Source organism: Ursus arctos, unplaced genomic scaffold (genome assembly GCF_023065955.2).
Source record: "Ursus arctos isolate Adak ecotype North America unplaced genomic scaffold, UrsArc2.0 scaffold_20, whole genome shotgun sequence".
In the NCBI taxonomy this organism is placed as follows: domain Eukaryota; kingdom Metazoa; phylum Chordata; class Mammalia; order Carnivora; family Ursidae; genus Ursus; species Ursus arctos.
Window position 1 is genome coordinate 30,979,509 of NW_026622875.1, and position 17,970 is coordinate 30,997,478.

The 17,970-nt window shown below is 39.3% G+C and overlaps 2 protein-coding genes across 12 annotated transcripts in view; one reads left to right on the forward strand and one right to left on the reverse strand.

Annotated features, from left to right (window-relative positions):
• PIK3R4 (phosphoinositide-3-kinase regulatory subunit 4) overlaps positions 1-1,251 on the forward strand; it is a 201,527-nt gene extending 200,276 nt beyond the window's left edge. For all 5 annotated transcript variants that reach the window (XM_057315960.1, XM_048216222.2, XM_057315961.1 and 2 more), the window contains one exon: positions 692-1,251. In XM_057315960.1, the coding sequence (XP_057171943.1) occupies positions 692-862 (171 nt within the window). In that variant the 3' untranslated portion in view covers positions 863-1,251. The remainder of the gene's footprint in view (positions 1-691) is intronic.
• Positions 38-17,970, reverse strand: part of COL6A6 (collagen type VI alpha 6 chain) — a 141,048-nt gene continuing 123,115 nt past the window's right edge. For all 7 annotated transcript variants that reach the window (XM_044383403.3, XM_026496999.4, XM_044383398.3 and 4 more), the window contains 3 exons: positions 16,331-17,002; positions 13,406-13,499; positions 38-4,617 (listed from right to left, as the gene is read on the reverse strand). In XM_044383403.3, the coding sequence (XP_044239338.2) occupies positions 4,407-4,617; positions 13,406-13,499; positions 16,331-17,002 (977 nt within the window). In that variant the 3' untranslated portion in view covers positions 38-4,406. The remainder of the gene's footprint in view (positions 4,618-13,405; positions 13,500-16,330; positions 17,003-17,970) is intronic.

The following is a 17,970-nucleotide window of genomic DNA, read 5'->3' on the forward strand; positions in this document are numbered from 1 at the left end:
CTTCTGTAGGCACAAAAATGACTTTGGCCAAGAGGGGCGTATTTAAGAAATAGGTTTATTTTCTCTTATTAAGGTATAATAAACATATTAAAGGCACACACGAGTACATAGTTTGAAGTAAGCACTTTGTACACTTTCACAACAATTTATAAGAAAGTACCTTTACTACTTTCCTTCGACAAATAAGAAAAGCACCATGAAGTAACTTGTCTGAGATCATCCAGGAATTATTAGGCAGCAAAGCTGGGATTCAGACCTGGCTGTTGGAACTCCAAAGCTTGTGTTCTTGAGTTGGGCAAAAACAAACATCCAGCGAGATAATGAGTCTGGAAGTGCCTGGCTCCTAGAACGTGCTCAGTAAATGAATGAAAAGCATTTCTGTCCATATTCTGGTCATTTATACCCCTTTACTATAGGCTTTCCCTCTTTTCTTTTGATGGTGACAAAAAGTAATATGAAAAATTTATAAACAGGCCAATAATCTATACATATCCGTAAGTGGCTACTCGTGGAAAACAATATCATTTTGGACTCTTTTTACTCAGTGTATTTGTGAAAGGGTGACTACCTCACAGGAAGTTTTAGCTTAACGACAACAACCTGTCCCAGGAGCTACAATATTGATAAGAGGTATAGTGTGGTACAGGCTTCTAACTTCTGGCTTCCTCCCTGACTTTTAACCATGAAACAGGAGATCCAGAATAAGCAGAAGGTAGGACCGAGTGATGACACCCCTCGGAGGGGCCCAGAATCTCTGCCTGTGGGGCACCACGACATCATCACAGATGTGGCCACATTCCAGACAACACAGGGCTTCATTGTAACTGCATCTAGAGATGGGATTGTTAAGGTGTGGAAATGAAAACCTACTGGTTTGTAGAATTTGTAATAAAGTTATAAGTATACTGTAACTTGAGAGCAAAGGTATTTTTAGAGGACAGAAGTGAGATTCATTTCCTTTTCAAAATTATGTCTGTATATTACCATTTCATGATTAAACAGATCCCATCCAAGGTGGTTAAGGAAGTTGCCCTTAACTAGTATATTCATGCATATCTCTGCAGGAATCAGCTAAAACAACAGTATCTGGGATTTTTTATTGTATAGGTCACAGAGGTGAGGAATTTAAAATGCTAAGACTTACATAAGTTTACTTTGTATTGAAAGATCGTTGTAAGCTATTATAATGTAAAAACACATTTTTGCTATTAAAAGTGCTATTCAAACCAGCCAATAAACTGTATTCAAGCATCTTAAGGGTTTTTTGTTGGTGTTTTAAACAGTAAACTTCAGAATAATAAACATTTGTTCTTAAGAAATGGACTCAGTGTCACAAAGAATCAGTGACAGAAGTAGGCCTTATGCCCGCATTTCTGACTCAGTATTTTGTTCTTTCTGCATCTTTCTTCCTATTTTACAGTCTGCCTTAACAGTAGAACTGATCTGTGTATCGACCCTCGAAAAATGTCTCTCCTTGGCCATCATTACTATTTTTTATAGGCTCTAGTATAATTCTGAAACTTGGCCCATTAGCTTGCTTTTATCCAGTGTCAGTTATTTATTAAATGCATGACAAAAAAAGAAAAGGACTGAGCTGTTAAAAACATGCCAAACATCTGTACTTTTAAAGACCAAATTTGGCCTTTCCCACAAAAATAAACCCTTCAAGCTTATCAATTATTATTTGTATATGAACCTAATTGTATTTTCACATTTGTCATCCATTTGCTGAAGGATTTATAATGTTCGTTTAAAATATTTCATTTTTAAATTAGTTAGTTACATGAGTCTGTAAACCAAAAAGTTAAGAAGATAATCTGACTCTGGGGAAAACAGTACTTAAATACTCAAAAAAGTTAATTTTCTGTAATTATAGGATTCAGTTATGGTACATGACAGTTTGCAGTGCATAGGTCTGGCTTCACGATTCCATACACTTAGTTTTGTGTTTACCTGTCTAAACTCATCAGAAAACCGTGTCATTCACAAAGGCCTGAGTTCGGAGTCTGGACCCTGACAAGGCTGGATAGCTATTTGCAAATTTGACTTTGTCATGTTACATTGCCTCTGCTTCCCTTCTTGTCTGTTAAGACCATATATCCAGAGGAGTTCCTAGCTACTAAGTCAGATTTCGTGTCGGCAGAAGTTAGAGGTCAAACTCCTGGACTGAGAAAGAGCTTCAAGCCTGGAGCCATTAGCAAAACCACATCACTGACAAACATGCTGAGGGGAAAATGGAGTGGGCGGGTGGAGATGTAATCCTTTCTCCCCTTATCTTCCTGCCATCCATTCTTCTTAAACTTCCCCTTCATTTGGTTGAATTGTATTGCAATCTAAGGCCATGTTGAGTTGCATCTTTTTTTTATTTTGACTGTTTTAAACACATTTGACTCCTAGCTTAGTGCAGAGATAATAGGAGGCATTTCCTTTATAGTCAATTAATTTACATGTTTAAACCAGGGAGCACCACTGCCTATTTGTGCTATTCTTGGTTTAAATAGGGGTTTATTTAACTTACATTCAAATTTTTGCTGCTTTTCCCCTTTAGGAGAAAGAGGTAAATCATGGGAAATGCTAATATTAGGGATTTTAAAAAAGGAACTTAATATCTGTATGTTTCAGGCCCTTCATCTGTTAAGGATTAAAAAGACCCAAAATGCTAAAATAATCTCAGTTACCAAGGGCAAAAATTTTTGATGTACTTATCAATGCAGAAAAAATAAATACATTTTAAAGTATTTCTAGCAGTAAATCGGAAGAGTTTTTGCTTAATCCATAGTTAACCAGAAAAATCCCTTTTATTAAAATACCTCTTGAATATTGCTCATCAATTTCCTCTACTTGAAACATAAATTTTTCCTGAACCCCCCTAAGCATTGCTTAGGATATGAAGAAACCTAATGTGCTCTATTCTCTATTTCCTGAGTATGAAGATGACATTTTAACTCCTTGCCCCTCTGAAGACATTGGGAGCTAACTCTATGGAGGTGCCTGAGTAAGGATGGCAAAAGTGGTTTTAAAACAGTGGAAATGGCCTTTAATAGCTTTTATGAAGAGAAAAGAAAATCCCCTCCTTGTCTTAGGTGCCAGTAACCATCTGCCCCATGCATCCAAGCAGGGTCTCCCTCCCTGAAGAGAGTGATGTTCTGCCAAGCAGAGCCACTGCTACCAACTCTGGAGCCAGCTCTGAGAATTTGAGGTAAGGTCCAAACATCGTGTCTAAATGACATAATGCTAATTTGGTCTTTAGTTGTTGAAAATATTAGCCCATCATAAGATTAAGAATTAGTTATGTGATCTGGATGGGGCTGAGGGGGGAGCAAGCTGTCAGAATGCTCTTGGAGGCTAGGCATTCGGAAGACCTTTTGTGCTTTAACTGCTCTGATCTCTGTGCATCTCCGTACATCTCTGCAACCCCCAGTGGATTAGCCACCTTAGTTTTCCAAACTCAATATGCATTTAAGACTCTGTTTAGATCTTGGTTAGTCCTGTTGGGTACTGTTCACTGTTGACTAAATAGCTACGTGTTGGGTAAAAGTAACTCAGCCTCCCCCATGACCAGTTGTCTTTACTCTCCTTGTCTAAAGAATATATGGGTTAGTAAAAAATAATACATGTAACAATAATGGTAAAGAATAAGAGTCCATCAAAATGGCCAGGCAGGAGGCTCTATATAATGAGGGAACTTCTAGCTCAAAAGCAATTACTTATGTTTTGGGGGAATTAACAAGTTTCTCATTGAGTTAAGGAGAAGTTGGAGCAGAGAAAATTCTCTGCTGCTTACCTGTCCAAGCAAACAACCGCAGAAAGTGGAAGGAAACCTTCCAGCACAAGCCTATCAGAAAGCTGGCCACTCCACGCAGAGACGGTAATGTGTTTAAATGGTATCACAGAAAGCCAAATTATCAAGGCTATGACATATAAGCATCAATTTGCAAATGTAAATGTTGGGGTCTTTCAAAACATTAAGCTTTGGTTAAACAGATGAGCATTAATAGAGAACGAAAGCTTGGCTTGCAGAAAGTTTAGGCTGGACGGAGAGCTACAATCAAAAGAATTAACATTGGCTCGTGTATATACTATTTAAAGTTTACCTTCAGATTACATCTCCATTGGACTTTTCAGAACCCTTCTTTCATTCTTCCATCTCTTAATGATAATAGTTCTTGAACTATCAGAGTGCTGGAATTACGAGGAGTGCTCAAAGAAATGGACATGATCAATCTCAATACCAGTGAGTTCAAGGGGTCAAACTGCCTGATAATCTACACCCTGTGTTTCGTCCAGCTCTCCAGAGTGGACGTCTGGATATAGGTGGATATCCAAATAAAAGTCGCCCATTGTTACGGCAATGAATTTAGTTACTTAAATCCAGAGTCTTACCATGCTTCCTAAGGGGAACTTCTTCAAGCACTTCCTTTGTCATGTTGGTTTGGAGCAGTTTTTATCACCCTTTTTCCATTTTTAAAGGCATGGAATGTGTTTCTGGTAAGATTTCGAATAGTATCATCTCTGCTGCCTCTTGCTACTCTTGGAAGATATTTTTTATCTTGAAAGAACTTTGCCTTCTGTAATGCATCTTCTTTGAGGGCAGTTTTATGTGGTCCAGGAACAAAGCTGTATAACAAAAGAGGAAACGTCAGAGGATAAATGGCATTTCAACTTTAATAGACTATATTAATTCTGTCTTCCTAGTATTGTCCCCATTCCTTGTTGCACCCTTCCTTCAGGGTAATTTTACTAAGACTGTTAAACTGGAGATTTACAGTGGGCAGATACATCAGAAGCTGAGACTGAGATGTAAGACATCTTGTCAAAATATGCAAAATCATTTCAACAGCAAATTCCTTCTTCATGGAACACGTTCCACCCGGAACTTCATATGGCTGGCTTCTTCTGATTACTAAGGTCGGAGGGCAAGTACTACACCTCATTAGAGGCTGCTGCATCTATAGGTTTCCAGTCTACAGTATCCTGGTTGCTCAACACAATATGCCCCCCTCCCTTTTTTTGTGACATATCACTGTCTGAATCTTCATTTACTTGTAAACTTCTTTGTGATCTGTTCCCTATTCTATCCTCCCAGACAGAAAATTTCACAAGACCATGTCTGGTAATCATAGCAATCCCAGGAACTTTAGAAGAGCATACAGTAGATACTCAAACATTTATCTAATGAAAACATGAATGGATGCCACTCCCTCTTCCCCTCCCCCAGTCCATTCTTCCCTCCTTCCGTCTGTCCATCCAAATGCTGATACTCTGTGGAAGGCACTATATTATATACAGTGGGGGACACAGAAATCATGCCCAGTCTGGCAAGCACAGAGTTTGAGGCCATGAATAACTCAACATTAAACCCAGCTGGGGTCAGACTCTGGAAGGCGAGGTTACTAGACTGACAGGTCAAGGAATCATAGAAGCCAAGTACTGACTGGAAGTTCTAACCTATCCAATAAAACTGTGCCAGTGGAAATGTCCTGTAATCACTGGCCAGTATGGCAGCCACTAGCCACTTATATCTATTGAGCACTTGAAATATGTTTAGTGTGACTGAAGAACTGAATTTATAATTTCATTTAATTGAAAGCTAGTGGTTACTATATTAGTGCAGGAAGGGAGCCATTTCAGACAACCTTATTTTACAGGGAGGTGGAAGAGCTTTAGGTCCATAAACATTCTTATATTCCAGCTGCTCTACTTACTGGCCGAGCAGCTCTGAGCAAATCACCTAACCAGAGTGATCTTGATGTCTTCAGGTGTAAAATGGGAATAAAAACAATCTATGTTGTGAGCAGCATCTGAAATCCCCTAGACTAATTACCATGGTGCTCTGTTGGTTACAGATGAGGAAACTGACTGCATGTAGAGGTGAACATCGGGGACAGAACTGAGACCGTAACCCACAACCCTCTGATACTAAGAGTTTGGTGTTACTTCCATTGGACTTGTTTTTTATTTGGGACACCATGGAAAACTATCAAGATACTTATTTTTTAAAAAGGTTTTATATATTTGAGAGACAGAATGCGTGAGAGCACAAGCAGGGTTGGGGGAAGGGCAGGGGGAGAGGAAGACTCCCCACTGAGCAGGCCAAAGGCAGCCGCTTTACTGACTGAGCCACCCAGGCGCCCCAACTATCAAGATATTTAGAATAAGAAAGTGCAGTGAAGAAGGTCATGCTATCAGGAGCAGCTGGATATGGCTGCAGAACCACAGGAAAGCAGATGGCCTGGGGCAGGTTCGATAGTTTAGAAGGTATGAGGAGATTGGCACATAAGCTCTTTGTGAATATTTTTAGAATGAATGTGTGAGAGCCTGGTGACTTAAGAAGAAAAGGTTTATCATTAACATTTGCTGAATTGTGGTCAAGGGAAGAGTCAAGAGAACTCCAAAACACTGACATCAGGAAAACAGTGCCAGTATTCACTACAATCCATTTCTTCCTATTTGGATTTTTCTGCTTTCACCAGCTTTAAATCTGATCTCTCATGAAAACAAAAATATTTAGAAAATAAGTGAAAGATAAAGAATTTAAAATTAGTTCACTTGTTTCTCTCACATACATATGACATGCATGCCTATGTGCCAACACACACACACACACACACACACACTCCACGTACGCCTCTTGCCTCTATAATGAGAGCTAGAAGCAAAGGAGACATCAAATCAGCAAAGAACCATGCCATTATATACTATATGTCTGGGCTTCTGAAACTCAAATCCCAAAGTATATCTCCATTCACTTCCACCAGTGCTATCTGGAACACACCAAGTTGATCAACATACTTCTCCCAGTTACCAAGAAGGCTGAATTTCAGTGCAAATATAATTTCTCACACCTCCCATTTTTGCTCTTTCTTATTTTCGGAAATATTAGGAGCTCAAATTCTCCAAAGTCATAATTATTTATATGCACAGAACATAGCTCCACCAATCATGGAGAATGTATCCTTTGAGTCTGGATCACACCATTTTCATGTCTTGAGTTTATCTATACTGGTCTCCCCTCCCCTTCTCCACTTCCCCCTTTCCACTAGATCCTTTTTATGCTAAGTTATCTTTGTTATTTCATAACCCCCTACTCTTTGTTAAGAAAAAGCTGTTAAACTGCTAAGTGCTTCTATAGTATGACACTATCTTTTTTTTCCCCCTCAAATACTTTTTTTTTTTTTAAAGATTTATTTATTTATTTATTTGACAGAGATAGAGACAGCCAGCAAGAGAGGGAACACAAGCAAGGGGAGTGGGAGAGGAAGAAGCAGGCTCATAGCGGAGGAGCCTGATGTGGGGCTCGATCCCATAATGCTGGGATCACGCCCTGAGCCGAAGGCAGACGCCCAACCGCTGTGCCACCCAGGCGCCCCTCCCCCTCAAATACTTTTATTCTCAAAAGGATAGAGCATGATAAACACTGTATCTCTGAACTTTTTTTTCACTGTTGTACACAGGAGCTTGTATTTGATAAGCATTTGGTAAGAATCATCGGGTTACACTGTTTGGGAACATCTATAGAATTTGTTTTTCCTTTTGTTACATATTGTTGAGTTATTTCTTTACTTATTGGTAACTCCAACAATAGGTAGTCAAGATAAAGAAACAAGAATGAAATACAGCTGATCATCTCATATCTTGTGCCCAACTCCAGTAAAGCTGGTGGAAAAGATGTGGTGGCTAGACAAAATAAGGTGGGTGGGACTCTGTAGATTTCAGTTCTCTGTGACCATAGATTCCTCCATCTACGCAGATAATCAGGAGTCAATTGCGCTGCATTTACTAGTTGACTGGATACACTGGAGTAGAAAATGCAGACAAGATTGCTTCTATTTTGAGAATCCTTTTTAATTCGCATTTTGTGTGTCTAGAAAACATACTTTGGAAGGTAGAATTACAACCGATGTATTATTCATATGGCATTGGTGACTGTGTCCATTTTTTACAATTTGATTGTTCTGGCTGTGCTCTGTCAGCGCTTTCAAGTCTGGCACAAGAGCTTCCCTGACTGGATGAAGCAATAAGCAGGTGGCTTTCTGTCTTTTATTTTATCTGAGCGGATCTAAGCGCTTACAAAGAGGCTGCCCTACAATCTCACCCTTACTGGCCATCTGTCTCCTTGGTTGCTTGTGTTCAGTTCTTTTCTTTTCCATCTGATAAGAACCAGCTTCTACCTGTATTTCTCAAAATCTCACAGTGGAATGATCTAATTCTTATGCAAGTCATTTTGAGACTTGGCAAGTCATCTTTATGGCCAGGCATCTTGCCTAGCAGGCATTCTCGGCTCCCTCAATTATGTGCTCAATTCTGCCTTACTTCTCTTGAAAGGCTCAGGCAGGGAGTTTCGGAAGCAGCTGTGTGGCTTGTTACCTTTTATTATGGTCTTTGGTCACTTAGAGAAGGCCTGGGGTGTCCTAGGCTAAGGCCCCATCAGGGAGTTCACCAGCAGTGGTATGGATTTCATGTCTCAATTCCTGATGGCCCAGCCACTGCCTGTCATTTCCCTGTTTGGTACAGAGGAGCAGCTGAGCTTCCAGGAGAGCTGGGCAATGTGAAGAAGGGGAAGAAACATCCTGTCGAAAAGTACTGTGAATCCCCTCCACTCACATTGATCTTTAAACAAAATGCATGGTAGGAATAGTTTCCAAAAATTCCTTTTAATTTGTATAGGCAGGCTTCAGTATCTGCCTACCTCAGTTATGGCCAAATACATGATATGTGGAGCCCAGCGCACATGGAAATGGGAAGCTCCTTTCCATGCTGCCAGACACCTGCAGCAGGGGGAGCCCTGCTCTTTGTGGACCGACCACGCAGGCTTGTTTGAGGCCTGAGTTCAGGAAGCATTTGCTGCTGGACAGTTCCCTGCTTCCCAGCAAGGTGAGATTTGAGGCAGAGGCTTCTCAGAGCTTCTGGAGCTGGGGCACCTGGACTGAGAGTGCCTCTCTGGCCCTGATGACCACAGAGAAATGCTGACACTGCACACTAAAAGTAGGCACACACTATCCAAGGCATTTGCCTACTAAGTGCGATTCACAGAGGCTGGTACACATTTGATTTTACTCAGATGTGGGGTGTGCATGTGGGTGTGGTAGTACAACCTGATTTTTCACTGCTCTCCTAACTACAATTATCTCTAATTCTAAAAAAATTTAGGGGCGCCTGGGTGGCTCAGTCATTAAGCGTCTGCCTTTGGCTCAGGGTGTGATCCCGGCGTTCTGGGATCGAGCCCCGCATCAGGCTCCTCCGCTGGGAGCCTGCTTCTTCCTCTCTCACTCCCCCTGCTTGTGTTCCCTCTCTCTCTGTCAAATAAATAAATAAAGTCTTTTAAAAGTAAAAATTAAAAAAAAATTAAAAAATGTAAGTAATGTTCATACATGCAAAAAATATATATGTACATTATTAAGTTTTAAAAGAACTTTTGCCTTTGTTGATACTTTTAAAAATATCCTAATTAAAAAATATTAAATTCTACTCTGATTCCTTTCTTTGGGTATACATATATTTTCTTCTTCTATAACATCTCAAGAGCAATGTTTAGCTCATTAGCTTTTAGAGTTTTTAAGTTTTCCCTAACACAAGAATTAAGACTATAAACTTTCCTAAATTATGACTTCTGACATATCCCACAAATTTTGACACATAACATCTTGATCATTATACAGTTCTAAGTATTGTAAAGTTTTCATTATAATTTTTTGCCTTATTTAGGAATGTGATTTTAACTTAAAAATGTATGGATTTTAAAAACATTTTTATTAATTTCTAACTTAATCAAATTCCGATCAGTTTGGATTGTATGACGCTAGTTCTTAGAGCTTTGTTGACACCTGCTTGGTAAGTTAAAAACTGCACAATGAACACCTGGTGAACTCTCCTCCTTGATTCAACTAGTTGTTAATATTACATGTGTTCTTTAGAAGAAAGTCTCATTTTTCTATGCAGGGTTCTAAATGAACCTACTAAATCAAGTTTGTTATTTATGATGAAATCTTTAATATCTTTACTCATTTTTGTCTTCTTGACTGATCAGTATTCAAACTGGTGTACCGAAACCTCCAACTCTAATGTTAGTTCAATGGCAATTTCTCCTTGTAGTTTTTCAATTTCTACTTTGTATACTTTAAGATTATTTTATTACCCTTTAGAAATTTCGAATTGTTGTATCTTCTTCATGAATTACTCTGTCATCATGTAGTGGCTTTTTATCCCAAGACGCTTTTGTTAAAGAGAATATTTACCTGATACTAACATGTTGTATTCTAGCTTTATTTTTCTGGTTACTGGTATGCTTGTATATGTCATCTTCTGCATATAGCAGTATATATTAAGTTTCCAGATTTTTTTTGAAAAATTTGCCTTGTATATTTTTTCCTTAATTTTATTTCCAACTTTTCCATGTCCTTATTTTGTGGCTGTGTCTCTATAATTGAAAGCAAGTTACAGCTGGATTTTGTTTAAGTCCATCCATCTCTGTAACTGGCATGTTTAGTCTATGTTTATTATGACTCCTGATGTATTTAAATGGATTTGATTCTGCTGTTTTACTTTGTGCCTTCTACTTGTCCTCTCTGCCCCCTACCTTGCTTTTTTATTTAAAACAACATTTATGTTGTTTGTTTTTATTCCATTTTCCTGTGGTACATTTTTGGTAGTCAGCTACTTTCCATTTTCCCCCCTACAATTTCTAATGCATTTTTAAGAGAGTCTGAAGTTTTTCAGTAGCCTGCCAGTCCAAACAATTCAAGTTCCTAGAGCCCTTAACTCCATTTACCTTCCCATGACATATAGTATTATTATTGACCCATTTTTCAGTAACACCATTTTTACCCTTAAGGCTCAATTTCATTTTTTTAAATAACAAAAGATTATTTTATTGTCCAATATATTTTCTCAAGTTTAAATAATATTTCTTAAAATGTATAATCTAAGTACAACTGTTTTTTTCTGTTAAACCACTAGGTGCCAACAAATATTTCATTTTCATACCTTTGTTAACAAGTACAGCTTTTTTGTAACCCTACCAATTAGATATTACTAGATATTACTAGATATACTAAATCTAACATTTAGATTTTCCTAAATAGTGTCAAATTTGGTCATTTATTAGTGTTGCATCTCAGCCCTTCCTCCCGCGGTCGTTTTTACTTTCCTTGAAGTACGTACTTCAGAAGTTCCTTCAGCAAAGGTCTTTGTGGTGAACTGGTGTTTTTTGTTTATCCTCGTTATCTTTGCTTCACCATTATTTTTTAAAGTTGGTTTTTCTACGTTGATAAAAATGTTCTTCCATTACTTTAAAAGTTCTTAACGGTTTTCTGGCTTCCACTATTGCTACTGATAATCCAGCTGCCAGCCTAATTGTAGTTTCTTTGTAAATAATCTCTTTTTTTCAGGCTGCTTTCCTCTTCGGGTTGGCGTCTGCACACCCTACGCCCTAACTGCTGCTTTCTTTGTATTTATCGCGCCGGTCGTACCCGATCTTCTCTCCATCTTTCAATTCATCTCTTCCGTAAGTTCTCGAAAATGATCATCTCTTGATGTATTTGAATATTATCTCATTTATGACTTCAAGAATTCCAATTTGATATAGATCTTTCCATTCTGTTCTGTCTCTAAACTTCTTACATTTATCTTCTCTGCATTCTGAGTGCTTTCTTCAGCTTTATTTCCCAGTTCATTATGTTTCTCTTTAGATGTTCCTATTATTCTGTTTAAATCATCCACTGAATTTTAAAGTTTTTTTAATTCACAGAATATTGTAAAGAACAGAACCATGAATAAATACCTGTATACTTTTCACCTACTTGGTTCTCCATATGTTACCATCTTGTTAGTGTGTGTGTATCCACACACAGATATAAGCATACATGCTCATATATGCACGTACACACACACACACACACAAAACCCCATCCTACTTCCTATTAGGAAAACTACCTGAAAATAGGCTACATGTTACTTTTAAATACTTTGATATATTTATCTCAAGAAGAAAACATTCTCTCATATGAACATGATACCATTACTACACATAAGGAAATCCACATGAATAATACCATCTGACATATCGTTCATCCTCAAATTTCCCCAGTTGTCCACCAGATGTCATTTATATAAGCTTTTTTCCTGACCTGGGATCCAGTCAAGATTCATACCATTACATTGGATGGTTATGGCTCCTGAGTCTCTCCCATTTTAGACTGTACGCCACAACCCCTTGCTGCTCATGACACTGAAACCTCTGACCAGGTCAGCTGTTCTGAAGAAAACTCCACATTCTGGAATTGTCTCATGGTTTCCTCATTATGAGACGTGGGTCAAACATTCCTTGCAAGAATCTCACATAGGTGATGTATCTCCCCCTGCATCACCTTAGAAAGCACATAATGTCAATTCTCGGTCAGAGCGGGAATGCCAGACCTTGCCATGTACGTGCACATTTCCTTTCTTTGTATAAGTTAGTAATATGTGGATGGTCTGGGAGACTGTGAAATAGCCTGTCAACCAGTGGTCTTAGCATTCCTTAATTCTTGCCTGACTCCGTTATTACACTAGAGATTTCAAATTGGTGATATTTAAAGAAGATATATTTATTCATAAGAGAGAGAGAATGTGCAAGAGCAGGAAGAGCAGAGGGAAGGGGAGAGAGTCCCAAGCAGGCTCTGCCCTGAGCACAGAGCCCGATGCGGGGCTCGATCTCACAACTCTGAGATCATGACCTGAGCCAAAACCAAGAGTTGGACACAACTGACTGCACCACCCAGGTGCCACCATTTTCCTCTATATTTATTAGCTAGCATACTTCTATAAAAAAAGAACTTTTACTACCCCCCTCCCTTTTCGGATCTCTATATAGACTTGTGGATTTTAAAAATTCATTCTGTAATAATCCATTATCATTATTCTTTCTGATGTCAAACTGTCCAAAATCAGGCCCGTGGGAATCTTTTCAAGATAGTTCCTTTGTCCTTTTGCCACAATACTGCTAGTTTTTGACTACTTCCTTGCTTTCTGGCGTAACAAATATTTGAGAGTCATACTGTACTTTCCCTGCTACAGTCTAGAGTTAGCTTTTTTCTCCAAGAAACCCTGGTTCCTTTGAGTGGGGAATGATATTTAGAAACCACTAGCTGGCCATTAAGTATGCTCATTGCCACTGAAGTGGCCCATTGGTTATTTCCTCATTTAGATTTTCCACTTTTAAAAATCTCTGGTTGTTTTTCAGATTAACCTGGTCATTTTTTTATTATCTCTTATTCCCTCAAATTATATTTTAATAATATCATGTAACAATAGATTTTGTCTAAAGAGGAGGAGGAAGAGGGAGAAGAGGAGGAGGAAGAAATGATAGAGAATGAGGAGAAGAAAGGGGGGCACGATTATTTATCAAGTTCTTTCAAGCTGAAAATACCTTCGCCACTGCCGTGGGGGCTGCTTCAGATCTGTAGAGCTGAGTCTACTGCACTTGATTTTGAAGTTTATTGGTGGGTATTTGTTGATTGCACCTAGGAAGAGAAAAGTCTGTGGTGAGTCTCTTACTCATGGCTATTAACATTACAGCAATCCGCTCTGTAGGCAAAGTATCACTGCACTGTTTTCGATACTCATCAAAGGAAGATACCGACTAAGGTGGCCATAGGAGATGAAAGCAGGTTTCTCAGGGGAGTCTCTAAAACTGGGTTTGGAAAATACATCTCTGCTGAATTTATAGGCAGAGCATTCAACTTACTTTTCAATAAGATGCCTTTAGCTGCTAAAGTTGGTCAATGTTAGAGGAGATATTATGAGCTAGTCCTAAAAGTCTGGTCTCTAATTGACATGAACTATTCAGAATAGTTATCTTTTATTTGCTCCTTTGCAATATCAAAATGCAAAGGGAAAGGGATGATCCCTTTATGGTTTCTGCATCATTAACAACAGAAACAATAGTGCCATCTTGGGTTTAATTCATTAGTGGCTCACTTCATTTGGAAGTATATTAATTTTTTATAATAACAAAGCATGCCTCTTCCCACACAACTGAAACATTTAAAAGCCATTTTTTATGGGAAACCTTAAAAAATGTATATTTCCTTGAAGTGTTACATTGAATGGACTTGGTAAACGCAATTAAATCTCTTCCTTGGTGATCAAGGGTCATGAAGTAGCAAGTTTGCCCCGGGTTGTGAAATACACCAGCTTGCAGGCTGGACTGTGCGATTCTAGACTGAGTGGTCCAAAACGGTGATGTCGTGCTTTTGATTTCTTATCTGTCCTGGTTCTAAGCATCAGGCTGTTTGTCAGTTTTGTTTCTCTTAGAAAATGTGTTCTTTCTGATGTGGACTGTGCTTGATGGCCACCTCACAGCATGGTGTCAAATATTTAAGAGTCAGAGAGGGAGCTGCACTAGAATCCCCAGGAGGGCGGTGATGGTGTCCGTTTGGTCACTCCTTGAGAGCCCCACACCTCGGGGCGCCTGGGTGGCTCAGTCGGTTAAGCATCCGGCTCTTAAGTTTCGGCTCAGGTCATGACGTCAGGGTCCTGAGATTGTGCCCTGTGCTGGACCCTGTGCTCAGCGCAGTCTGCTTGACATTCTTTCCCCCCCACTTTCCCCCTCTGCTCCTCCCCCACAGCTTGTGCTCTCTAAAATAATTTTTTTTTTTTTTTTAAAGACAGCCCCACACTAAACCGCGAGTGGCTCAGAGCAGGTGCCTGATACATACGCGTGGTGTTGAAGGACCATGAGTCTGTGGGCTTGCTATAGGATTACGTTACAGCCTGTTTCAACTTCTAATTTTCAGCTATATTTCAAAGATGGGAGATTTCTGATACTTAAGTTCTAGAAAAGTAATGTATAATTGTGTCACAGTTACGGTTTTCTGAAAGTACTTTATATATGTCCCATCTACCCCAAGTAATTCTTAAAACATCTCTTTTCCTTTCCCTGGGTGGTAGTGGGGTATCATTTTTATCTAATCATAGTTTGACTAATTACCATGAGACACCATGAAGAATTTGGGGGGACTGAGGAAGGAAAGTCCATCTTAAATGTTCTTTCATATTTTTTGCCTCATAAGGAGTGTTTCTTTACAAGTTTCTCAGTCTTTTAATGTGTTATTTTGTTTTACCCTTACAAATGCCTTGTGCTTTTTTCAGAATGATTCCTGGCCCCCTTTTTTTGCCCTTCTTTTTTCCAGTTCCTCTGATTTCCTATTCCAAAACACACCCACATAAATTTCACTCTAGGAGCCTGTTGCTCCGGTGTTTCTCGAACTGTAATGTGCATATGAATCACCTGGCAGTTTGATAAAAATGCAGGTTCTGGCTCAGAATGTCTGGAGTAGGGCCTGGAATTCTGCATTTTTCACGAGCTCCCAGGAGATGCTGCTGATGTAGGTCCTAGACTCACATGTGGAGCAGGACAGGACGGGAGACACGACCTCAGTACTGTCAACAGGTTCCCAAGGCTCCTCAGACCTCACCTGTAGGGACTAGTGCTTCTCTGCAACCTTCACTGGTCTCACTGTGGAACGTCAGTGACACGTTTGAGACACGAGCAGAATCTCCCGTAAGCTACACTGGGTGTTCAGCCTGTGTATTCACTTTTCCTTATCTGGACTCTAAGGGCTCATTCACCATGAAAATGTTCAGAAACCTGACGACTTCTCAGCCTCCAGAGCCATAGTAGGACGTGGCTTCTTTCTACCCATTCCATTGCATGCAAAGTGAATTGCATACTTTCAAGGCAAAATTATTCCAAGAAATACAGCCCATGTTTCTTTTTTATGAGCACCAGTTACACTAATTGCTGGCATCATAAAAAGTCATTAACAAGGCTGAGAAAGTTTTGCAAGGATGTATCTTTCATTCTGACAGGTAAAATGGTATCTCCTAATACCTCGAACTCTGCTTTTGGAACTTGTAAAAAAGCAAAGCCAAGAATTGCTGAATTTTCCTTTGGCTCTCTCTTTTGGGGGTGTTAACTGATGAAGCTTTCCATCGAAGGGCAGTGTGTGAATGTTACATGGCAAGGATTTCTACTTGATAGCTAAGGTCCAGGCTGTGACTTTACACCCCCAGACTATATTGCTCTATGCAGACAGATGTGTGAGCAGCTGTTTGTTATGATTGCTTCTCCATAGGAACCAGAGACATAAAAAAGATGAGCCAGAAAATTAAATGCTAGGAATCAGAGTTTTCCTCCCTCTACCGTCCATCATTACAAATTTTCCTTTCTGACCCTGTAGTGCCCTTGAAGACAGAGATTTCCAAGAATCCATGTCAGTTCATCAACCATTCTTTTGGGAATACCAAATATACTCTTAATGTGTAAGAAAGAACAGACTTTATGACTTACGCCTGATTGAGTTTATAAAGGCTCTCACAATCTTCACACTGTATCTGTGGTCAGGTTTATGAATTCGGCCAAGCTGGACCAAGTGGTGATCCAAAGGGTAGCTGGCTAGATCTTCTAGTTCCTTGTCATTCCAAGCAGGGCCAAGGGAAAACACAAATAGGGCATAACCTTGACATTTGGCTCTCAAGGATTCTTTCTTTAAGGTCTCCTTGTCCAAGTGACTGGTTTCCCCAGCAGAGATCACAAATATGACTTTGTTTCTTCTCAGATTGGGAGCATTTAAAAAGATATTGTCCAGGGTCCACTGTAAGGCCTGACCAATGAAAGCGTCTCCATTTAGTTGTTGCACTGATTCTTCCAGGTGCCTCTTCATGAGGCGTTTACTGTTGTAGGTGGTGAGGTTGAACTCAGTTCTAACAGGACTCTTCTGAGTGTTGGGTAGGAAGTTGGGGGGAGCATGGCTTAATAGGGCCACCCGATCTCCAGTGACAGAGGTCTCAGGCTCTGGGGTGATCTCAAAGTGATCTAACAGTGCTCCCAAAAAGTGTCTTATGTCTTCAAATTCAGCACTTCCCACATGCCGGGAGCTGTCCAGAAGGAACGCAGCATCCATGTAAGACTGTGCAGGGGGCGGTTTGGCTTGATCGCAAAAAGCGTCTGGCTTGCAGACATCTGCAGACCAAGAGTCACATAGGGTTACGAAAACAGACTGGACAGAAAAGATAGCATCTCAAATATTTTAACATTTGGAAACTGCATAATCTTTGATATTAAAATAAGTACTAAATGACTTTGATATCAATAACAGATTTCCTAGTCCATAGTTTGCATTTATATTTAAAACGTACAGATTTTACACCCAGTTGGTGTCTTGAATTCCATTCACTAAGGCAATTGACTTTTAAAAATTAAGCTGCTTTCAACAGAAGCTTTATCTTGGCTGTATTTTAAGTTTATAAAGATTGAAGTGGACAGTTTATCTCGTATTAGGGTATACCTTATCATGACATAAAAGCTAATGATCTCTCTAGATAGGAAACAGGTTAAACCAATGGTCCTTATCATTATGCTCACACTGTTCTATGAAACGTAGTATGCTTAAAAAGAGTGGAAAAAGATCAATGAATTCTTTTACTTCAATTTAAATAAAGGTTTGTAACTCAATGTCCATCTGGGTGTGGACACTAAGGACAAAGCTCTAGCTCATGTTTGTACCTCCAGTGTGCTTGTTAATTGAAACCTCAATACGTGATTGTTAAATACATGAATATAAATCTTGCATATTAGTAGGCTTTCATAAAATATGGGGTCATTTTAATAAATATGCATATCTCATTTAGCAAAATAATGTGTAGTAATAAAACAGAAAGTGAATTCCATTGAATCTGACCACAATGAATATTCAGAGGAATAAAAAAAAATTTGGAAATGGAAAGATCTTAGGGGTCACCTAATCTAATTTTACAGAAGAGACTGATGGTAAGAGGGTAAAATCATTCTGCCAAACAATACGCAAGTGTTTCTAGAAGTTTCTGCATATGAAGTCAGGGTTTATTGTGAGAGATAAGGCCATGTGGTATGGCAGTGGGTAGGGTCCTTGGCCTAAGAGCTAGGATGCCTGGGCTCTGGTCTTACCCAAG